The 25,107-nt window shown below is 30.6% G+C and overlaps 1 protein-coding gene and 1 pseudogene across 4 annotated transcripts; both read left to right on the top strand.

Moving 5' to 3' along the window:
• The first annotated feature begins 10,548 nt into the window (after positions 1–10,548).
• On the top strand, positions 10,549–17,919 carry LOC129311384 (polycomb group protein EMBRYONIC FLOWER 2-like). 4 transcript variants are annotated; one of them, XM_054953671.1, is made up of 15 exons: positions 10,549–10,641; positions 11,027–11,179; positions 11,647–11,705; positions 11,881–11,945; positions 12,204–12,256; positions 12,471–12,524; positions 12,608–12,667; positions 13,583–13,629; positions 13,731–13,864; positions 14,482–14,764; positions 15,359–15,407; positions 15,815–15,898; positions 16,649–16,728; positions 16,901–16,990; positions 17,635–17,919. In XM_054953671.1, the coding sequence occupies exons 2-15, from the start codon at positions 11,054–11,056 to the stop codon at positions 17,756–17,758; spliced, it is 1,308 nt and encodes a 435-aa protein (XP_054809646.1). In that variant the 5' UTR covers positions 10,549–10,641; positions 11,027–11,053; the 3' UTR covers positions 17,759–17,919. The 4 variants fall into 4 exon arrangements, 3 of the variants coding, with proteins under 3 accessions (XP_054809646.1, XP_054809644.1, XP_054809645.1); XR_008593283.1 differs by lacking the exon at positions 10,549–10,641 and having other exon boundaries at positions 10,648–11,179; positions 14,482–14,760; positions 17,635–17,683; XM_054953669.1 differs by lacking the exon at positions 10,549–10,641 and having other exon boundaries at positions 10,648–11,179.
• Positions 17,920–19,576: 1,657 nt separating this feature from the next.
• Positions 19,577–24,591, top strand: LOC129311336 (putative pentatricopeptide repeat-containing protein At1g12700, mitochondrial; annotated as a pseudogene).
• The last annotated feature ends 516 nt before the right edge of the window (positions 24,592–25,107 follow it).

Genomic DNA, 25,107 nt, shown 5'->3' on the forward strand with positions numbered 1-25,107 from the left:
TAATTAAAAATATTTTATATTTTTTAACAAAAGAAATACTATTTTTCTATTATGCTCATGTTTAATTAGTTAACTATCCTGAGACTAGGCGTAATAAGGTGCTCACTTATTTAGTCACACCAATATTTTGAAAATCAAACCAGACATTAAATTAAAAAAGCCAACATGTCTTAATTTTAATGGTTCATCTAGTTGGATTAGATTGAATAAATAATAAAATAATTAAATAAAAATAATATTAAATTTATATACAAAATATATAGAAAAAATAAATCCATAATATGTATGATTATCAATCAAATAATATAACATAACTATAAACTAACAACATTATAAATTGTAATTTTATAACTTGATAAATGCAAGTGAATTTAGGTTAGATTATGTATGAGTAACCTCAAAATCATATGCATTTACACCATGATTGTTAACATCTTTTTAGAAAAACGATCCCAACTCATGTTATGTGCATATGAAGTGTTTAAAAATGAAATTGACTATTTGAAAGGATCAATTGTTTTGGATTTTTCTGGATTTTTTAAAAAGTTTTTTAGTCTTTCTATATTAGGTTCAAACTAGTCCAATTTTCTAAATTTTTGGGTTGACACCATGACGAGTCAATTATAGTCTAAGTTCAGCCAAAGGCAAAACTAGAGCAATAAGGGGGGAGGGCAATTTTATAGTATATCTAGATTAAGTTATTTAAACTTTTATTATTAATTAAAAATAATTTTATAATAGAATTGATAAAACTTTTAAGATAACAAATCATTTGTAAAACTTAAAAATTCAAAAGAAAAAATATCATATTTCCAATACTAAATTTTGCCAAAAATTCATGAAAAAGCTCTGCAATATATAAAATAAAAAAATTAATATACTTAATGTGTTTGTTTCCCATTAAATCAATACATGTATATTCTTTATAGATTATTTGTTTCATACCAAACTCTTATTATTAATATTATTAACATTTTAAATTTCATTTGTTTTGATTTAATTCAATAAAAGTATTTTAAATATATAAGATTAATCGCATCAATATAAATCTGAGGGGCAGTCCGTGAAATTAACGACAGAAGTCAATGACAGAAATTGAAAAAAAAAAATAAAGAAAGAAAAGATAGTCGATAAATTGATAATCACAGTAATTGTGCCACTGATAATACGGGTTACTAACAGTTGTGGTGGTGTGTGCGACAGCGCGAGACTGGGGGGATCCACAGTGCCTGGCATTTCGGGAAACAAGTCAATCACAAATTAAAACTTGAAAGTCTTTGATTCACCAAAAGCGGTAGATTCCTTAAATATATAAGATTAAATTCTTAAGCTTATGTTTAGGAGATTTTTTTAAGGGGAAAATGAAATTGAGTGAGATGATTAAAAAACTTAAACTATTGTTTGTGAGTTTTTTTTTTTTTTTAAGAAGGATGTAATAGTTAGAAAGGACCTCTAACACCCTCATGTGCTATTTATATTTCAATACTTTTTGTCTCCCCAAATTGGAGGGTAAAGGATGGAGCAGCATAGTATAATTATTTCATTTATCAAATTACCTCCAACTTTTTATTCTAATAAAAAAATTTATATATTATTTTTATTCTCTAACTATCTCTCTTACTTCCTCTTAGAATTGCACATGGGTAGAGTTGGATTAGGCATCACTCTAGCATGAGGCGCAGTTGGACACCAAGCTGGTCCAATTGACTTGCGAATATTTTTACAAGTATTTTTTTAAAATATATAAAAAAAGTTTTCTTTGAAAATAATAATAATAATAATAATAATAATAATAATAATAATAATAATGTTATTGTTATTATTTAAAAATACATTCTTCATAAAACTAATATCAAAATCAAAAGTAATTTTTTAAAAGTTCAAATGAACAACAATTGTCAATTATTTTTGCATTATAATGAGTTAAAAATAAATTTTGAATTTTCAAAGAGATTTAAAAAATTGCAATGATAAAAAAATATTTAAAAAATTATAAAAATAGTATAATTCATGATGACTTTCAATAAAAAAATGCCACAAGATAAATAATATTCATAAAAAATTTAAAATAAAACTTGCACATGTTCAAGTAAGGTAAGGTTTGATTGACTCTTGTTGATACCTGACCCCATGTGCTCAATCGGGTCGATCAAGCATTCAGGCATAATGTATAGAGTTGAGAATTCGAGCTGGCCAGGCTTATTCGGGCTCGGCCCAAATAAGCCTGACTCTTTAAAAAGCCCGAATAGTTCAGCCCGGCCTGAATTTCTTTGAGCTTTGAGCGGCCCGAATATTTAATTTTTAATTTTTAAAATTATTTTTAATTATTTTTTTCACTTTAAAATTAATTATTTTTTTATAAAAAATATAAAATATATTTTTTTAATACTTAAATAATGTATAGGATTCAAATGTATGGTATTTTAGTATAAAATAACCTAAAATTTAATTAGTTAATTAATATTTATCATATTTAATATATTTTTGTAAAAATGAAAATTTTTATTCAAGTATTCAGGCCAAGCCCGAACCTAATTGAGTTTGGCCTAAATTTTCTCGAGCCTATTAGGGTTAGCCTGAATAGGCCTAAATAAAAAAATTATATTTTTTTTAAGCTCAGTCCTAACTCTTTTCAGGCGGGTTTGTGCTAGCTTATCGGACTCGACCTGAATTACTGGCTTTAATAATGTATAACCCTACCTCTCGCCATCTCTCTCTCGCTCTTTCCATCTCTCTCTCTCTCTCACGCCTTTCAACACTACAATTTTGTTGTACTTTTCTCTTGTGCAATAAAAATGTTTGTTTGAATAGCTCCGTTACTTGCTTTCTCTTTTTATTTAATTATTGAGTATCTTATTTGGCTGTTAATTTTCATTTTTTTTGCATAAACATGATGATTATTTAATGAAAATTATTATTTTCTTTAAATTTAATCATATGAGTAATATTGGAAGAAAAAAATTTGAAACCTTTCTATTTCATTTATTTTATAATAACTCTCAAACAATGGTCATGTAAAACTATTCATTCCCATCATAAAACTCTCAAAAAAAGAAAAATTTAGTTCTATTCCACTCCACTCTATTCCATTCAATTAATGATCATTTTTTCCATTCAATCATAAATTTCCAAACACATTCTAAGTCTTGCCCTAAAAAAAAATTTCATGCCTTCAGGATTTAGAAAAATGGTTGATGATAAAAATTTAAAAAAGTAATAATTTATTAATATTTTTATTTGCTATTACCTGTAAAGATGAAGAGAGATAGATAAGAGTAATTAATGTTCAAGAAGAGATTTGTTTTATTAAGTGAAAAGGTGGCAAAATATGAACTAGGCAGCAAGGAATGCAAACTCTAAAAGTTAAAACTGAAAATTGAGGGACCAAAGTAGTAATTTTCTCTTTTAGAAAACCAAACCTCATTAACATAATAAAAAAGAATAATAGTTATGTACTTAATTTTATATACTTAATATATTTATATTCAATTAAATTATAAAAAATAAATTTTAATATTTTAATAAAATTAACAACAAAAATTTATCATAGAATAAATAATTTATGCAAAAATTATATTTTTTTGATTTAATTGAAAACAATAATACATTAAGTAAGGCAAAGTAGATAAGTTTTCCATCAAAAAGTTCTTTGGGGCGCCTCCTCAAAGGACAACCTAAGTTTATCCTTAGTTTTAATCATGAAAGTATTTTTATAATTTGAATCGAACTGTCAACGATCCAAGACAGTTGATAATTTAATAATCCAATTCAGTTGATTCTTGAAACGTATAATATCAATATATATAACATTAAAAACTATATAATAATCCACAAAGTCGTAAATAATATGATTACTTTTTGTCTTTGGCTCTTGAGAGTTAATTCCATTTTACCAATTACCCATATGTTTATTTTTTATTAAAGAAATGTATTCATAATTAAAACGTGATTATACCAACTATATATGACCTATTGAATCACTCTTATCATTCACCATCTCTTGTGATAAAGGTAGGAGATGATCAAAGGTGTAAAAATTAACATTTAATTTATGAGACATCTTAATAGGATGATTAGCATAAGTATTAGAGTATCTACTAATATAATGAGTGAATATGTTCTAATTCATATAGAACAAAAAACAAACATCCTCTATTATTTTTTAAAGGGGGTGTAAAGGTTCACATTTTTTGATAATCAAACTAATAACCTCAATAATCATAACATATAACAATTGTACGTAGGCTCCTATATATTTATTTGATATTTGTTGAAATTGACATGTAAGCTTGATTGCTTGAATTAATACCCAATTTTGGTCGAGAGACTCTTTAATTATATATAATGCAATATGTGATCTATGCATTGCATGAAGTTTTAAAAAATAAGACCAGGTATTCCTAGCTAATTAATAACATGACTTTTTTTGGCCAAAAATAACACGACTTACCCTTTTTTTTTACCAGACATGACTTTGCTTGTTGGAATATATATATATATATATATATATATATATATATATTATGGCCGTATTGATATTAATGATTATTTATTCAAAAAGATCAGAACGATGTTTCCGTTTCCCATTTACCAAACCTCTCATAATTTTCCATTATACTCGCTTTTACTCTATCGTATAAAATTAAAATGTTATTTAATGTGGTGCAAATGTTATTAGAAAGAAAAACTCATAGTCAAGCTAAAATAATTATGTGAACATAATTGGATTCGTTGCTTCTGGCCCCCATGTTTGTTTGGGGAGACAATTGACCGACAGGTTGATTATTCATCCTAACTAATTACTTGTTCTTCGTCCACAAAACCGAGTACACTTCTCCTAATTAATTAATTATATTTAATTTATCTCTATTTGCTTTTCTTGCCTTGCTTCATAACGTTGACCTCTCTATAATATTCTTCCTCGTTCACATCTAAGCTTTAGCCCAAATTACATGCAAAAAAAAAAAATTTAGGTTAATTCCATATGTGGCTTTTTTTTTTTAATGCCATGTGATATTTAGATTAATTAATGGGATCATTCAATGATATATATATATATATATATATATATATATATATATATATATATATATAACTCGTATCAATCAATACAAAGTATGGCAATTAACAATAGGGAATTGTCCACAAGGCATGAACTATACGCTTGAAAAAATTAATCTGAATATTATTCTATTTTTTCCTCACTTTTAAATTAAGTTTTTGTAATTTATTTTGTTTTAAAACTAAGTTTTATTGTTTGATTTTTTAAATTTTTTAATCCTTGAAAATTAAAATTATTGAATCTTTTTATACAAATTAAATTTTTTATTTTTTAAAAGATTATACAACTTTAAAATTAATTACAAAATTTCTGTAACTCAAATTTATATAATTAGGTCATGTTTTCTAAATAATTTTTATAATTATAGATTTTTCATAAAAAATTAATAACAATATGAATATTGTATTAAATACATATTTTTTTGGAAATAATTTTTCTATAAATTTTTAAATGTTTTTGTTTTGACAAAGTCAATAATTCATTAATATTTCTAATATTTAGGGATTAAAATGTTTAATGGATCAAATTATAAAAGTTTGATTAAAAAAATAAATTAGCAATCTAATTCAAATTCTAAAAACTTATAAAGACCAGTGTATTATGTTTTTCTTATGGATAAGATTATAAAAATTTGATTAAAACAAAATAAACTATAGAAACCTAATTGAAAATTTTAATAAATTATAAGGACCTACATATTATTTTTCATTTAAAATTCTACATAATTAGATAGAGCCTATGTAGTTCTAAAAAAAGAAATTCAAAATATTTATTAATTAATAAAATTTTAATTAGTTTTAGATTTTTTTTAAGTTACAATATATTCTTTTGGTCATTCAACTTTTGTTGTTTGTTTCTTTTTGTCTGTTATTTTATTTTTTACTTTAAGAAAATATATCTACAGGTTCTTATATCTTTATTCAATTTGAATTAAATTCATTAGTTGATTTTATTTTAATTAAGATTTATAATTTAATCAATTAAATTTTTAATTCCTAAAAGTTAAATTCCTTAATTTTTTTTGAAAAAACAAATTAAGAATTTTTATATTTTTATAAAATTATTATATAATTTTAGAATTAATTACTTAATTTTTATAACTCAAAATATATATGATCAAGTTGCCTTCTAAATATGTTTTTTTTTTTTTGCCAAAGTCTTCTAAGTATGTTATATATATATATATATATATAGAATTTTCATAAGAAAAATTAATAAAAATGTAAATAGTATATCAAATGAAATTTTATTTTTTTGATTTTAGCTTAAATTTTTAAATTAATTTTTTTATAAACTCAGAGAATATTTTATTTTATGAAATTTAACAATTCATTATTAATTTTAATCTTCAAGGGTTAACATATATAATAGATCAAACTAAAAGGACTTAATTAAAATAAAATAAATTTTAAAGATGTAATTTAAAATTAAGTAAAATTATAATGACCTGCAAATATATTTTCCTTTTTACCTTTTCATCTTTCTTTGTTCCTAAATCAAAAATATCTTTGGTAACAAACAAGGCTAAGCCCACTTAAAAGGAAACAGTAATACATAAGATGAGGGTCCGAAACCCTCTCAACATCTCCGGGCTAAGCCCACTAAAAAAAATTTACTTTATTTCCTTTCTCTTATTTCTGATAAGATTCCTCAACTTCACTTGTAGTCTTATTTTATTTTTTGCCTTTGATTTTATTTTGTTGGATTTGGTCTTTTGACTTATGACAATGATCAATGTCAGAATAGTTAAATAATACGAAATATATTTCAGATTTGAAAAAGAATAAAATCATGAAACTGAGATATTAATTAAATTCAATAAATAAAAAATCATACAAAATAAGAAATAAATAAATTTAAAAATGGAAATAGAAACTATTAGAAAAATTAAAGATTAAAAATATAATGTTACATTTGTCAATGAAAATTCTATCATCTCCATAAATAGTATTGTGCCCATATTTTTTTCATGCAACATTTAGTATGTTTACTTATTTAAATCATAGCTGACCAATAGTTAATACAAAACCTTAAATAATTGACCATGTATAAGACTATAAGTTTAGCCGAAAAAATGAGATGTGTAATGACCATGTAAATTAATTTTTTTAACTAAACATCAAATAACAAATAATATATGCGCAGAAAAGAGTTAATGAATTTAAAATTTTCACAAAAAAAAATTCCAACATTAGTGTCGGTGGTAGTTGTTATTTTCAGACATATTTGACATTGTAATCTCTTTTGCTTTCAACGCTAAGAAAAATCACCTTCTTTGAATAAGTTAACCACAAACTAAATTATATAGAATTTTATATTGACAAGTTGGGCAACTTGTTTATTTATTAATGTTAACTTGAATAAGTTAGTGACTTTCTTTCCTTTGCTTTTTTTTTTTTTGGTAATTAGACTCTTTGCTTTTAAATATTCATCAACTTTTTATATCTTATGGGGTCAATCAAATACAAAATATGAACTTTGAAATGTTGAGTACTAGGAGAATAAGTTATTGATTTTTCATTTAATAAATCCACGTAAAACTGTGTGAGAAATAATAATCAATTCATATCAAAACTTACAAGTCTGTACCCTAATGGTGGGTCAACGAAAATCTTAGCATCTAAAGCGTCGTTAGTTTATTGCTGAGTAAGTCAGTCCATACATTTGATTACTTCTTTAAAAGTATGATTAAAACTTATCATTTAACCCTTCATGACAATATCCCTAATCTTGTTGATAGCAACAACGGAAAGTTAGTTCTTGGTGAAATCATGTTGGATGAGTGTAAGAGATTCTAAGTAATCAAAGTGTATATTGATTTTAGTGAATTTATCTCAACAAAAGGTGAAACTTTTTAAGATACTCAAGAGCTTAGCTACAATATAAGGTAATATTTAGGTCACGTTTGGTTAATAAAAAAACAAGGTAATGGAAATAAATAAAATCATGGGGAATAGAAAGAAATGGAATGATCATGACTATAAATTTATTTAGTAGAATAATTAAGTAGGTAGGAATGAAATTTATTTATATTATTTGTTTAAATATAAATTAAAATAAAAAAGATCATAACTATAATTATTTATTCCATTAATGCATTTACCTTTTTTTCTTTTCATTCAAAAGTTTTCTAGGGGTTTTCAGCTTAAATTCATATCCACACGCATAATGTTCTTAAAAAGAAATAAATTATTTTAAATTTAAATTTTACTTTATAAGAGAAAAACATTAAGAAAGATATATAAAATACCATACACAGGAAATAAATTTTAAAATTTGACTAAATTCAAAAAAATTATTTTAAAAATAATTTTTTATAAGATTAAAGATACTCTAAAGAGAAAATAATAAATACCATTAAAAATGTTAATAAATTTAATTTTTTTAAGAAAAATCAACTTAAAAAAAATAGAAAATTAACTATTGGCAAAAATGAAAAAAATAATCAAGGGAAATGGGCTAGATATGAAAAGTTAACAAGGGCATTTTAGTAAAAATATATTGAATTCGAGATGGATGACATGATTCCTCCCATTTTTTAAAGGCTTGTCTATTCCTAAAAATATGGCAATTCATATTCTTGAAAAAGATCACTTCATGTCTCTTATAAACAATCAAACATAGATAAAGGTTGGAAAGGAGATATGATTATCATTTCATAGGCTAAAATTTTTGTAACCAAATGTGACCTTAAGATATTTAGAGAAATTTTTTATTAAATTTTTTTAGCTGTCATCACATATTACATCCCCATGAGAGATAACTTCATTAAAGTTAACTGAGCTGTTAATGTTGAATTTGATTTAACTAGAGTTGGGTATTAAGTTAGGGAGAATGATAGATATGTCTTAAAGGAATCAATTAATTTAATTTAAGTTTCAAGTATTAAATTTTAAAAATTTACAAGTTTAATTATCAAATTCGCAATTTCATTATAATGAGTTTGCAACTTGTGTTCTAAATTAATAAAGAAAATAAATTTATTTATTTTTCAATCATATTAAAATTTAACAAATAAATTACGAATTTATGACAATAAAGTTGTAAAATTAAAAATCAAACTTGTAAATTTTTGAAGTTTGATATTTAAGATTTAAGTTGAATTAATTGATCATTTTGACATGTATATGTCATTCTCCCAGTAAGTTATTAATTTGATATATGATAAATTCACCTATGCTATTTTAGATGTATTTGGGCACTCAAAAATTTATGGATTTAGAATTTGATTTTTATCTTAATTCCTTTATAATTTGAATTATTTTTAAGTCTTTGTTATTTCAAATCTCTATAGACATCCTCAAAACACTACCTAATATTAATAATCTTTGTTACTTAAACTATTCTAACAAAGAATTTTAAATACATAAATTTAAAATGTGATATTTTAAATGTATATTTTAAATTTAAATCTATCAATGCAAACATTACATATATTTTTTTAAAAGAAAAGTCGAACAACATTTAGAATAAAACGAGCAAAGAAATAAATATTAAATTACTACATAAGTCATAGAAAATAAATATTCAGTGACCATAAGGATCTGGAGCGAACAACTGTCTTCTTGTTGAGAGGTGGAGTAAAGTTGCAATTTTACAAACCAGTAAGTGCAGCGAAGGTCAGTTTGCACTGCCTCCCAAGTTAGATCCATACCATAGGAGATGAAACCTACCAATGGTGATTGGATTTTGGGCTTCAACTGCAAATTGGGCAAAGTACGGTGTACTATTTTTGAAATTTAGGATATTTTCAAGAAAGAAAGGTTTTAGGATTGTATAGATTTTTGTGATTGTGCAAATACCATTTCTACAATCACAAAGGACAATCATAATTATCATCTTTTTTTAATGTATTCTTGATTCAATTAAGAATCTTTTGAATAGAGATTGAGATGTTTGATTTCATTTTTTGTTGAGAGATAACAATAGGATGGTTGAATACTTAAATAAGTTAGCTTTTAGTTTTACTAATGATTTTAACTTGCATGACCAAACTCTCGTAACTTGATTGGGGTGGCCTCTAATTTTTGCTTTTTAGTTCCTTCTACACTTGTATATTCTTTTTGACACATTCTTTATTGAATGAAGTATCCAGTTTTCACTCCAAAAAAAAAAAGGTCTGATATATCCCTATTTTGCCAAGAAAACAGTTAAATAATATAATTTACATCTAAAAAATGATTCCAGTTTTCCTCTTATGCACTTAATTAATATTCATCATTTCTATCGAAAACTGGAAATGAATATGATTTGATCAATAATTTGATTGATATGTCCTTCACTCCTTCTTTTGGGCCAGAATTTGATTGATATGTCATTGTACGATATAAATTTGAAGACTACTTTTGAAAGAAAGATGCGGCCTTTCGAGATAGTAATATGGGCCACATGAAGCCCATCCTGATGGCCCACAAATTCCAGCCCACTATCCTTTGCTTGGACTGGGTTGTCGTCTAGCTTTAGGCCTCGCGACTTGAAAGTCTTGAACGAGAACGACTGAGTCTCTTGTTCTGCTCCTCGAGATCCCAACATGGAGGACTAACAACTCATCGGCGTTTAATGTCTCCTCGTTTCATGCTGTAAGTCTCTCTCCTGCGTTTTTTCTTTTTCCGCCTTTTCTTCTTTCGAAATATACCTGGAAGTAGAAGGATCAGCTGATCTTAGAATTCTTAATTTGAATGTTCGGGAGGGTTGACCAGGACTATTTTGTGATCAGGAACAGGCAAAACCGAAACTTTCATTCTTCAACACCAAATATTTCGTTGTGTTTATCTTTTTCTTTTCATTTGAATTGTTACTCAGTGTTTTTGGTGAACAATCCTATGAATTAATGTAGCCTTCGCAATAGGCTACGGGGTATTTTTCTTTTGATAATTGACCGAAACTCTGGGACAAGTGTGTGGGGATATGCACGAGGCATTAAGGTGCACTTGTTCTCATGTCAATATATATAAGGTTCTGCAGGTTATAATTCTTTTGAAGGAAGACGACATGTGCCGTCAAAATTCTCCTGTACATCATTCTACTGAGGAAGACACTGCAGCTGATGAGAGTCTTCTTATTTATTGCAAGCCTGTTGAACTGTACAATATTCTCTACCGCCGTTCTCTTCATAATGTAATATAATGCGTTCTACTTGCTGATTATAATTTATGTTGGGACAATAGGAATGCTACTTTTAACCGGCATTATTAGAAAGAATGCCTCACATTGAGGGACGGAATCCTTTACTTCTTTTTCTTGTGCATATTGTCTTTGACTACTTAGATTTATAAGCTCTGGCTAACAACTTCAAACATTGTATTGACATTATTAGCGTACTTTGGATGCGTTTTATTAAAATAGATATGGTTGTTTGGCATCCCTACTATTAGACTGGTGAAGGTGGCCCTATATTTTCATTTTGGTATATTCTCTTGACATGAAGTTTTAGAGTCCAAAATTTATCCTTTAACTTATTCTAGATACCTCTCCTTGGCACATTGCTCTTTTTACTTGCGTAGATGCTGTTGTTCATCTTCAAGAATTATCCATATAATTTTCTCAGGACTTTCATTTTTCTGATTTGTCATTAATCTTCATAGCAGCCTTCATTTCTTAGGAGATGTCTGCACTACAAATTACGAGCAAGGCATAGAAAGAGGTGCCTATTCCTTCTTACTACTTTTACTCTAAGTATATCTTTTGCTGGTGATGAGTTAATGTCAATGACTCGTTAATGTATGTATTATTAATGAAAGAGCGTCTGGTAAATCAAGTATTATCTTTTCTTCTATGTTTTTATAAATTTTCTCATTTCTTTTTATGCTAATGTGTAGGTTAAGAGCTGGAATTGTGATCTTCAATTATAGGGACTGTTACAACGCAATTCGAAAGACTGAAGGTATGGATATTGCTTGTTTTCTTTTATTAGGTTTAATGTTGCATTACATCTTATCACTGCCTCCAATAAGTATATTTTCTGAACTGCAATTGAACTAGTTTGTCAGCAACTTATCATTTTTGTCTTTGTTATTGGGTACTGATGTTGTGGTTGCATGTGGCTGAAAGTTTTGTAGAGGAGAATTGCATTCTTCTATTACTTGGAGGGATTAGATTTGGGCAACACTGATTAGATTTTCCCATCTCTTTTCAAGTGCAGTGACTGAGGACTTTTCTTGTCCATTTTGCTTGATGCAATGTGCGAGCTTTAAGGTATGTAGTTTATACTGTAAGCTGTATTCCTGTATTATTTATTCCATTTATAGTTTGAAGATTAGGAAGGAGGAGGTTATCACTGTTTGTTAATTCATTTATCCTGGTTTGTAGAATGATTGTGAAAACGTTCCTGTGGTGGAAAAAGGCAATTAATTTCAGCATTGGTGTATCATTTGAAGGGGCAAAACTAACTATGGCTTGTTTTGTGCAGGGCTTGCGATTTCATCTTTGTGCATCACATGATCTCTTCAACTTTGAATTTTGGGTTTGCTACTCTAACTATAAAGTCATTGTTTATTTACTAATTTATTGGATAGATTTTAAACCTTACTTAGCTTTATTTTGTAGGTGACTGAAGACTATCAAGCAGTGAACGTCTCTGTGAAGAGTGATATATTGAGATCAGAGGTCAGATTCTATTTAGTTTTGAAGTATGGGAATGGTTGGTTTCCTTAGGGATTGATACACAAATTTAATGTTAATCACAAGCAACTAGTTGGGATCTAGGACTGTGAAAACTTGGTTCATTTTCTTAAGTAGGGTGGCAGAGAGTGCATCCTCCTGATGGATTCATAATATGTTGTTCCACTAGAATCTAGTTTCTGCAGTAATAGTCAGGAAGAGTGCTTTTAGTTAGCTTAGCTTGTTCTGATTGCTTCTATTGGGTTTTCTTGGTTTTCATCTTTTGGTGTTGATCATGGTTTTTAGTTCTATGAAAAGATGTAGAGTGAGACCAAAAAGAACAGTTATGGAAGTTGTCGAATGGGATTCGTTGGTGAATGATATACTTGAAGAGTTAGTTTTTGATAGAGCCTAATGCTGTTGGGCAATCTATGTAACTGATCTTAATTGGTGGGATAAAACTTGTTATTGTTGTATTGATCATGGTTTTATAATTGTTATATTTGAGGAATATCCATCCACATATTTGTTTTGTACAACTAAAGCTTTGTTAATAGCCTTACCTTAAGAATGGCATCTTGATACCTTGTATGCTAGCATTGGATTTATATTGTGTTAGTCTCACCTTTTTTCGGGAACCATTACTTAAATTTGTTCTTATGGGCATTGGGAAAAGGATGAACAATGTATTTAAGCGAGTGTATATATTCACATGCACAATCTGTTATGCTGGGCAGCTTTTTACTAATAATTTGTCTTAAATTTGCTAGGTATTTACTTTCGAATTCTGCAATAATTTTTGGCCTTACTTTGAGCTAGCTATGAAAATAACATTTGGTCAGCCGATGTGAAAATATTTTCATTTGAAAAGAATGTGTTATGTGCTAACTAACCTTTCTATTGACATTTATCCATTTGCAGAATGTCACTGATGGAATAAATCCACAGTCACAAACCTTCTTCTTCTGGTTGGTTGTGTATCTAAATTCAAAGCAGTTACCGGCCAATTCATATAATTTTGAGTGAGATTATTGACTTTGAAATGTTGAATTAACAACAAACTGTACAGTGCAAGGCATCGACGACGTATACACAAAGATTCTATTCAAAATGATAAGTGTGCTAACATACAGTTTCTGGAGTTGGATTCACACATGCTGGCTACAGAAGGCATACAGAATGGTTGTCAAGACAAGTACCATGGTAATAATTGTATTTGGGTGCCTACTTTAACTATTAGATACTATCATCTAGTTGTGAGTAGTTGTGCTCTTCCAAGTGTTAAGAACGGATCTGGTCCTGAGATACCTAGTGACTTGAAAGTAGAAACTTTTGCACTCTACTTCAAATCTTTGGCCTACTGAAAAAGAGATTAAATTAGTGGGAGACTATCAAAGCAGTATTGGAGACCTTACAGATGGGAAGCATGAAATACCTGCCTCTTGCAAATAGCGTATTATGTGCAACCTTGATATTCAGCATCCCACAATTTCCTTAGCTACAATATCATAATTGCTTGTGGTGGCTTCATTAGTTTCTCTTTCACTTGACACCTTTGTATTATATTTCATGCTAACATGTAGGCAGCGATGGTGCATCAAACATAGATAATATGTGTGTTGGCATTCACAACAACTATAGTATTGATAGAATGCAGTTATTAGTTGCCTTCCCCCTCTATAAATTGATGCAAATTAACCAATCTAATTACTGTTTTTCTGTAGCATGTAGGCAGGCAATTTATGAATTTGTATTTTTCCTATAATTTTTTTATCAAGGTATTTATGTGAAGGTTAGACTGATATTTTAGTTTTATGTAGACACCCTGTCCGGCAAAGGTGGGAACTTGTCCAAGACATCTCCCAGTCAGAAAGAATTGCAGAATGGAACACAGGATGGAGAAAACTATGGTCCTTATCATCCTGGTAGTGGTACTACTGATTACTTGGAGCATGTTGCTTCTAGTTTCAACGTTCCAGGTGTTCCAATTGCCATGCCCCAAACTTCTAGGGACCCTGAGTGTAATAAATCAGTATCTAGATGTGAAGCAGCTTTGCCTGCCAAGACTAGGAAGATGAACGTGGATCGATCAGACTCAAGAAAGTATTCTCATAAAACCTACTGTCTGCATTTTTGTTTTTTATATGTGTATCTTAGTTTTTTAAGAATGATATTCAGTTTTTTGCGAAGACTTGAACTCTGTCTATAAATATTTGCAGTTATTGAGTTTTAATGTTGTTAACCTTTTTCTGTTTTCACCAAAAGAAAAAAAGCTTTCTGTTTGTTTGATAAAAAAATATTTTCCTCTTTATTTAACATGTAACAAACAATTGCTTAGGTACATTCTGTCAGTTCTTATGGTTGAAGCGTATTTTCTCCCAAAACCAAATGTTCTTGCATATTTACTTACCTGTCAGCCTGGTTCTATGTAATGTCTATATTATACTCACCGGTTAGAAAGTAAAATATTGTTCTTTTTTTGCATATAAAAAAAATGGTTATGCAATGTTTTTGTTACCATTGGTATCAACCCTCAGATGGAAAAAAATATGAAGATTGTCTTTAAATCATATAGTCCCTCTACCATATGATTGGCTTGAAAGAGATTATTCATAGCAATAATTCTTGTTCTCCTTATCAAGAATGCCTTAATGAGCGTGTTTATTTAATTTTTCCTATAAACTTCTGCTTCTCCAGCCGTTTGCTCCTGCAGAAAAGACAGTTCTTTCACTCTCACAGAGTTCAGGTGACTAGTTTTCTAAGATCTCTTTGAATTTTTTTTTCATGTCCTACCCATCCCTTGGCTAGTTAATTTATTTTTGAAACGGTGTTTCATTTTCTTGCATGGTAGAGAGACTTGCTATGTGATGTTTTGATGTTCAAGCAGTTGGGTTTACCAGATACTTTGTTCACTCCGTTTAGCACCGTTTCTAATTGAATTCTACTCCTAAGTAGTTTCCCTCTATGTGAATCTAGCTTTATAAAATGCGGCATCTTTTTCAAATGAAATAGGATTGATTCTATATGTTTAATGTTAAATGCTAGTGAGATAAGGCTTGTTTTTGTTGTTGTTATCTTTTAATATTAAATGCTTTTTCAGTGATTCAGTTTGTTTCCCCTTTCCCCATCTTATTCTGCTCTATGGTATTGTAGCCTATGGCACTGGAACAAGTGTTATCAGATCAGGACAGTGAAGATGAGGTTGATGATGACATTGCAGATCTTGAAGATCGAAGAGTAAGCTGAAAAACATTTTAAATTTCTGTTTACTTTTCATTTACTTTTCCTCATTCTTTTATCAAATTGAAATTAGGGCAAGACTTAGGTGCTTAACCTTATATGCTTAATATATTTTTATTCAATCAAATCAAAACAAGTCAATTAAATATATAAGGTCAAGTATGTAAGTTTTTTCCTTGAAATTATTATCGGGCATTAGACATGCCACTATAAGGAACATTTCGTGGACAGAATTATGTTTTTTTCTTTTGTTTTTTTTTAATAGATACTCAAGTGGAATTGGAGTCCCCTCTTGAAAATTAGTCATTGAGAGGAGAAAACCAATCCATTTAAATACCCATTGAGCATCTCATCCTACTTAAGGTGGGAACTAGGCATCCCATACTGTCAACCACAAACTTTGATAGCTATTGAAGGTTCTCAAGTGGGGCACGGCACTCTCCCCCTAAAATTTAGCTGTTTTATCTTTGTGAGGGAAGGGGACCGACCTACTTTAAGCATCAGATGCTACTCATTGTAATGTTAGGGCATTTCATACTACCTCGGCCTCCATCAGTTTTCCTTAACACTTGGACTCACAATGACTAAAAAACTTATTGAAGATATGCCACCATTTTTCACATAAATCTTCGGCTCCCCCTCCATGTTGTGTTGCTCCTCCCGGTTCTTTGCAGCTTTGCTCTTGGCCTTTTGATGAACTTTGTCAGATAAGTCCCCAAAACCTAAAATCAAACTGTCATGTTGCAGATGCTTGATGATTTTGTTGACGTTTCCAAAGATGAAAAGCAGCTTATGCATCTATGGAATTCTTTTGTGAGGAAGCAAAGGTGACTACTGCTTCCCCTATTAAGATGCTTGTATTTTCTGTTCTTATTTGTTCCTCTTCTTCCTATCAGTAACCCTAGTTTGCTTGCTGGTTCTCGCATGTAGAGTGAAATTAATGATCCGTATCATGCGCGTACTTAGTGCTTATTTCATGTGTTCTTTTCATTGCGGCAGCGTGCTGGCAGATGGTCATGTTCCCTGGGCCTGTGAGGCCTTCTCCAAGCTTCATGGGAAGGAGTTGATCTCATCTCCCACTCTATTTTGGTACAGCTGTTGCTTTTCCTGCTTGAATTGATTAATATTTCCTTCAGGGGATGTTTGGTTTGAATTGATTAATACCAAGCAAGCAGAATTTTAGCTTCCAATTCTATTTCCACTTGCAAACTTTCAATTCAATGATGATACCAAACGGACCTACCTTAATTCATACATAGTTCTCTTTTGCTGGTTGTATTATCTATTTCTGATTTATAATGTTTAGTAACAAGTCTTTTCTGCACTCGTATGAGACCAAAAGTTGAAGTGCCTAACCATTTACTCCTCCTCCTCAATTTTAGAGGTGATTCAATATTTCAAAATATAAGACACATTGACAAAACAAAGTTTCATTAATTATTCTTGTTCCAATATTACCCTTCCCTCTTTGTCATATTTTCTTTCTCTCTATTTAATGTTTCACAATTAAGGTTATATTGGGCATTTTTGAAAATTTATATTTTTGTTTTGAAATAGTAAGGTTGTTAAAGGTATTTGATGAACTTTATTGGTATGCGTAATTTTGTTCAAAAATATCTTGTAAACTAGGATGAAGGGAGTATTATTCATTTATTTTTGCTTTGGTTGTTGCTTGCTAGCTCTACTAATCTATTCTAGGAATTCTGAGTTTTAGTTGAATATTCTTGATTCAGGTGTTGGAGGTTATTCATGATCAAACTTTGGAATCATGGCCTTCTTGATGCTCCTACCATGAACAACTGTAGTATCATTTTAGATAGTTTCAGAAACGAGGGGTCTGATGGCGGCAAAAATTGAAGACCTGAAGCAAACTGCTTCAACTTTGTATTTTGCTTGATTGTAACATCTTATTCATGTATTTCCTATCATAATTTATTAATTAATTATTTTTTCGACTACATTTAAACGATTTATTGTATCATTTTGTTATCTAATTGAAATTTGGGGTTCCCTCGCAACCTTAATCTTTTTGTTGACTTCCTTCCATGTCGGGCGCCTTTTCTAGCAAGCACGTCCTTCCTCGCTGTGGTCCTACTGATATATGTAGTGATCCACGTGATGGTTGATTTGGAAGTTGATTAGATTCGCGTAATTGATTTTTTAAAAAATATAATTTTAAATTTTTATATTTTACTCGTGTTTTGTTAGTAATTCTTATATTTTTTTTTTAAATTTTTTTGGCTTTCTTATACTTTTATTTTTTTATTATTTTAAGTTCCTTCAATCTTTGTACTTTGTTTATGGAGGGATTTAAAATAATAAAAAATAAAAGTATAAGAAAAAACATTAAAAAAATATAAAAATTAATAATAAAATACGAGTAAAGTATATGAATTTAAAGTTATATTTTTTTTTAATTATCTTATTGAATGGCAAACATCATTGTTCATATATTCTATTGATGTACTGTCCAAAGATCAACAACTAATGTCCAACAAAATAATTGTTATTCTAAATAAATTCAGATATTTATTCCTTGCTTCATTGCATCACTCCTAAAAGATTCTTATCAAATAAAATTTTGTTCCATTTCAATAAGCAAGAGAGAAACAAGTTATAAACCAAAGATTATGTGCGGAGAGGGCAAAAAGGCCTTTAGGTCCATGGCAAGATCTAGAATATATTTTGGGTTGTGGGGGAGCCATGGTGTTTATCAAGTTCAAAAGTTTCTTTGGACAAGATTAATCTACTGCATGCTTGGACTTGAAAATGACTTTCTTAACATCGTATTTATAGTATTTAAATGTTTGCTTATGTTTGTGTCTTATTTCTATGTGTATTCTTTTATTTGAGTGGTGGCAAAGTCAAATAATTTTTTGCCGTCCAATTTGATGATCCAAGAGCATAGACAAGCTATATTTTGTCATCCTTGCTTTTCAATGTGATTGTGCTTCAGTTTCAGGAGCAATATATGTAGAGATACTTGCAGTTGCATGAGGATTGTCCATCACTTCATTACAATGTCTGAGACTAATAACGGTGACACATGCAAAACCTCTTCTTTTTTCCAATTCCACTGTTGTCAATCCTGAAATATGCTATTTTCAAACATTGAGCAATTACGGTCCCTTTAGCCAGGCGACACTAGAAGACAATTCAGCCCAACGAGGTCCAACGTTAGCATGTGTCTCTGTATGTACATCTATAAATACTATCTACTTACTTTCAACTTAAAAATAATTAAAAATCTTAATCTTTTTATATGCAAAAAAAAAGTATGAGGTAGGTTCTAAGATTTATCAAAGTCAAGATATGTCTTCAAATTTAAAAAGCACTTATAAAAGTATTTATACATTACCTACTAACAAAATTTTTATATTAACAGTGAGATTAGATCGTGTAACATTTTGAATTATGGGTTAAATCTTAATTAAAAACAATATAGATGCTTCAAAATGCTGACAAATATTTTTGCCGGAATAAAAAGTCCTTTGACAGTTACAAAAGCTGGACTCCGGGTTCCAAAACTCCTGGTACGTGATTGGGCCAGGCTTGAGTTGATGATCGTCCCAGTCCAATTTGACCCGTGATCACCCTACCGATTGTCTGCGTGGAGAAGGAGTAATAAATTTGTTTTCAATAAAAATAAATTACCTTCGACTTTCAAGAAGCAAACCAAGTTTTGCGTCTTCAAGCTAAACCCAGCCGAAACCCGCCTTCGGTGCAGTCTCAGTCTCAAGAACTGTTTTATTTTGACTATTTTCAACTCAAGTTTCACCGGCCGCTTTCTGTCGTGAGAGTTGAGACTCTTTGGTTTGAAGAATTTGGAGCACAATTCCAGAGCCACCGGCTTGCAAGACCAAGTCGCCTTTTTTCTTCGGATCAAAATGCATCCCTCATGCCGATGGGTGTCAAGGAATGAGCGACCAACCCTGAAGACTCTAGAATAAGTGCGGAGACATGAAGGTACGGTTCCAGTTCGACGATTATCGCCCAGCAATTTTCTTTTCAATTTTGATCCTTGCGATGCTTCGGAAGCGAAACGGAGGATCATCGCAACTCACCCTCTTTGCCTCTCGTCTCTAGCCCTGAGTTTTAACCCTATCGTATTGTAAGACCCATAGCTGATGTCTAATTCCATTGTACGAAGAACAGCTTCCTTTTCTTGGCTTCCTCTTATTCTTCACGAGACGGGTGTTACTGCTTATTCCAGAACTCCCGTTTCTCTATTATATCGTTCCTTTTACTTTCCATCTGTAATCATCTCTTATTGTTCTCCAACTTATTGCACCACAGTTAATGCAACAGAAACCGACTCTCAGTTCTTAAGTTTTATGAGAAATCAGTGCAGGTCCGGACAATTGAAAAATGTTGATACTGCCGTAGATTTTTTTCACACGATGGTTAGGATGAAGCCTTTGCCATCTGTTTTTGACTTTACCTTATTGATTGGGGTGATTGTGAAGATGAGGCATTATACAACGGCGATTTTATTTATTAAAGACATGTATTCTTTAGGCGTAAAAGCTGATGTCTGTACTTTTAGCATTGCGATAAATTGTTTTTGCCATCTAAAGCAGACAGATTGTGGGTTCTCAGTTTTGGGGACTATGTTCAAAGTTGGTTTGGAGCCCAATGTAGTGACATTTAATACTCTAATTAATGGACTTTGTGAAGAAGGCTGCGTGGTTCGTGCAATACGGTTGTTTGAATATATGGAAAAGGTCGGGTACAAATCTGACATTCAAACCTTTGGAGTGATAATAAATGGATTATGCAAGATTGGTGACACATACGCTGCTATCAAGTGTCTAAGGACGATGGAAGAAAGAATTGGGATACCAAATGTTGTAGTTTACAGTACAGTTATCGATAGTTTGTGCAAGGATGGATTGGTATCTGAGGCTTTAAATTTATGTTCGGAAATGATTATCAAAGGTATTCAACCTAATCATGTCACCTTCACCTGCTTAATTCATGGTCTTTGTAATTGTGCTAAGTTGAAAGAGGCCATTGCAGTATTTAATAAGATGAGGCAGGGGGAATTGTGCCAGATGCACAAACATTCAGTATTTTAGCAGATGCGTTTTGCAGAGAGGGAATGATTATGGGTGCTAAAGCCATAATGGGTTTCATGATTCATCTTGGCGAGGAGCCTGATGTTGTTGTTTATAATTTATTGATGGATGGGTATCGACTGCGAGATCAAATGAATGAGGCCATGAAAGTATTTAATGTGATGATTAACAGGTGCTGTTTACCAGACATTGTAACTTATACTTCATTGATTCATGGATGGTGTAAAGGAGGAGATATTGATAAGGCGATGCATCTCTTGGATGAAATGATTGGTAAAGGATTTATTCCAGATGTTGTCACTTGGACTACTCTTATCAGTGGGCTTTGCCAAGCAGGGAGACCACTTGTTGCTAAAGAATTATTTTTTAACATGCACAAATATGGCCAAATTCCTGATCTCAAGACTTGTGCTGTAATGTTGGATGGACTATGGAAATGCCAGCTTCATTCTGAAGCAATATCACTATTTGATTCATTGGAGAAGAGAAATTTAGATCTTGATTATGTGATCTACTGTATTATGCTTGATGGAATGTGCAGTTCTGGAAAACTCAATGCTGCACGGGACCTCTTTTCTAGTTTGCCCGCCAAAGGATTGCAGTTGGATGTTTATGCTTATACTATAATGATTAAAGGTTTTTGTAAAGAAGGGCTACTGGATGAGGCTGAAAACCTATTGGCAACTATGGAAGAGAATGGCTGCTTGCCCAATAGTTGTACTTATAATATATTTTTCCAAGGACTACTTCTGAAAAAAGAGGCTTCAAAAACAATGGAATACCTTGAAATAATGAAAGAGAGAGGTTTCACTGTGGATGCTTCCTCCACAGAAATGCTTATCAACTACTTATCCACTGATCAAGTCGACGGTGCCTTTAAAGAATTTTCAACACAGGAAAAGTAATGCATTTCAAGAATGGCTTTAGAAGTCTGGTTGAATCTAACCTTCAAACTGATTATCCGATTAGCCTTTGCAGTTGAGGCGTCACACGTCAACTGTGCCTGCTATGTTGGACAGCATAGAATGCCAGTGTGAGACTCATGAACGCTGGGCATTCCTCTGAACAGTAAGTTCCTGGACATCTAATTGCACAGTATATTCTGATAGATGTTCAAATGATTTAAAATAGCTCGGGCACGTACATAATCCTTAATCGGTTTTCAGGCAAGATTTGGAATATATTTTGGTCTGCAAGTGAGCACAGTATTTATTAAGTTCTAAAGTTTCTTTGAGCATAGTGTTTATTAATCTGTTGTGTGCTTGGACCTGAAAGTGACTTTCTTAACATTGTGTTTATGGTATTTAAATGTTTGCTTATGTTTGTGTCTTATTTCTATATGCCTTTTTATGTCATACAGTTCTTTTGTTTGATTACCTTGGTTTGTGATGATCCAAGGGCATGAACAAGCTATATTTTGTCATCCTTGCTTTCCAATGTGATTGTGCTTCAGTTTCAGGATACATGGGTTCTTGAGCAATATATGTAGAGATAGAGATACTTGCAATCGCATGAGGGTTTTTTATCACTGCATTACAATGTTTGAGACTAATAATGTTAACAAATGCAAAAACCTCTGCCTTTTCCAATTCCCCTGTTGTAAAGAACCTATATAATTTCCATGTTTGGCCAGGAAGGATTGCAAGTTTGAGAAATTATTGCTATTGATACAAAATTCTAAACTCCCACTTCAAAGTTCAATTATGATAAAGTTGTTGTAAGCTATCAAAGTGATAATGTGAAACTGATAAATAGCATAAATTTTACCATATGTGGTTTATTTAGATCAGGTTAGCCATGCGTATAACTAATTTGTTAATTATGACTACCTTTAAAGCTTTTTGATGGTCCCTTCAATATATCTTGTAGCAAGCTAAAATAATTATTTTTCAACAACTATTCTTCTGTTCAGTTTTATAGATGATCATGTTTGGAGATGGGCTTTGCGAATTAGGAATTTAGTTGATTTTTGAGAACAAAGTGAGGGAAATAATGGAAATTAGAGCAACAAGTTCAAATGGGAAGGGCCATCCTCCTTTTAAAATGAGCCATAATTTGTTTAACTCTTTACAGTATGTGATTCTAACATACATTTCTAGATCTTAATGGACTAAGTGTTCACGAACCTGCAGAGTATTAATTATTGTTATGGAAATTTGACCTATTTACAGGAAGGCATGGTTGTTTGTTATGGAAATTTGACCTATCTACAGGAAGTCATGGTTGTTAGTAATGAAGCTGGTTATTGTGAAGATCATTCCTTTGGAATTCAGGTTGAGGTGATATGCTCATGATCTCTTTCTAGCTCCAAGTAGTAATGGACTGTGATTGGGTTAGATGTTTGGTTACTTATGTCAGATTTTTTTATAAAAGGAATAAGGCATACGTATTTAAAAATAGCTAAAGTTGAGGATAATTATATACTTATGATATGGAAAAGTCATTAATATTTGAATGAATGATTAATAATAATTGACAAAAAATTGTAGTGGGAATAAAACGATCATGGAGTTTTAAAATAAGATTGGTTGGAGTTATGGCTCTTCGGTTGGATCTCATGCCATTTAAGTTGAGTTGGAAGCAAAATTTAGTCTTGCCAGCACTTGATACCTGCTTAAAACTGCAACCAATAGTTGGGCTTGACTTGGTATTTAGGAATGCGTTGCGCCTGAGCACGTTCTGGATTTGGATGAGAGTTATTAAGACATTGGGAGCAAACATCTCATGTTTGGTTGCTGATATGGTGGTTTAAAGTGCAATTACCTTTTTTTCTTTCCTGAAGAAAAAATATTTTGGGCACAACCCCTTCTTTTGATCTGTTAGGATAATCATAGCTTTAGAATTTACTGCAAATGCATGACTACAGTTTTTATTTTTGTCATCACAGGTTTCCTTGTCTACATTCAATTGTATCGTTGCATTACTAATTTTTAAATTTTGGATGCACCTTTGGTAAAGATTCCATTTCTTTGAAATTTTATGCCATGAACATGTAATGATTTAGGAAGTGTATGGAGAGGGGATTCTGATTTTGTTTAAAGGTATGATTGTCAATTGATTTGGAAAACCTGAGTTGCACCTATGTGGGAGAAGATTTCTTCAGAGCTCAGCAAGACTATTGAATGAAGGACGCTTTGAACTAAAGAATTGTGGGGAGAAGAGTTTTGATGTGCGGCTGGATTCTGCCATTGAATTTGTTTACAAGGGACTAAAAGGCTTAGTGAATGGAGGAGGATTAGTACATGTGGAGGGGTAGTGGGAAACAAAAAATAAATGGATCGCAAGTTTCTATCATAAAATTGAGCCACTTTCACCGGTGATATCAGAAATTAAAGTAATTGCTATGGGATTCAGACTTTGCTGGGACAAGGCATTTATGCATTTTAACGTTACATTGTACTATCTCCAAGTCCAAGCTATCAATTTGATCACAGCCAGGAATATAAAGAGTGAACACCTCTTTAATCAAGTCATTTAAGGCTAGGATTTGGTTTGTGATTTTACTTTCATGTATTGATGTCATTGATGGGAATTTTATATTGATATGTGGTTATATATTCAAGGTTCTCTTTGATTTGCGATTTATTTATTTATTTATTTGCTGTTGATTTATTTGCTTTTTTAATCCTTGGACTAAATCTTTTTTATTTTTGTTTTATCACTAGGTTGAGATTTACATTCTGCTTCTCTTTTTATCACCCACTGATCGATTGAATAATTTTTAATTTATTTAATTCATTATAATAATTTGATTTGGTTGTTCGCATGACAAATTTAATTAGTTTTCTTTTAATATACACTCTATTATTATTTTACAAATTAAAATATTTCCTTTTACATGTGATGAAATCTTTCCCAGTGCATCGCATGGGGGATTCTAGTTATTTATTTATTTATTTTTTTCTTTGGCTTTTGCTTGCTAGTGCTACAAGCCTATTCTGGGAATTCTGAGGTCAAGTTGAATATTCTTGATTCAGGTGTTAGAGGCTATTCATGGTGGGGTCAGCTTCTTTGCATTGTGTTTTCCTTCCACTGCAAATTTGAACCATATAAATTAAATCTATACTTTTAAAAATTATCAAATCTAAATTATTAAATTTAATTTAATAGTTTAGATCTACGGTGCAT

The sequence above is a fragment of the Prosopis cineraria genome, unplaced genomic scaffold, assembly GCF_029017545.1.
Source record: "Prosopis cineraria cultivar Desert tree isolate PC_DT_omini unplaced genomic scaffold, ASM2901754v1 PC5, whole genome shotgun sequence".
Lineage (NCBI taxonomy): Eukaryota > Viridiplantae > Streptophyta > Magnoliopsida > Fabales > Fabaceae > Prosopis > Prosopis cineraria.

Excerpts from the sequence above, each read along its gene's own strand:
- LOC129311384 (XM_054953669.1), top strand. The coding sequence starts at position 10,970 with ATGCACGAGGCATTAAGGTGCACTTGTTCTCATGTCAATATATATAAG. Across the intron at positions 14,765-15,358 it reads GATCGATCAGACTCAAGAAA|CCGTTTGCTCCTGCAGAAAA; the intron begins GTATTCTCATAA and ends CTGCTTCTCCAG. Across the intron at positions 16,991-17,634 it reads TCATCTCCCACTCTATTTTG|GTGTTGGAGGTTATTCATGA; the intron begins GTACAGCTGTTG and ends TTCTTGATTCAG.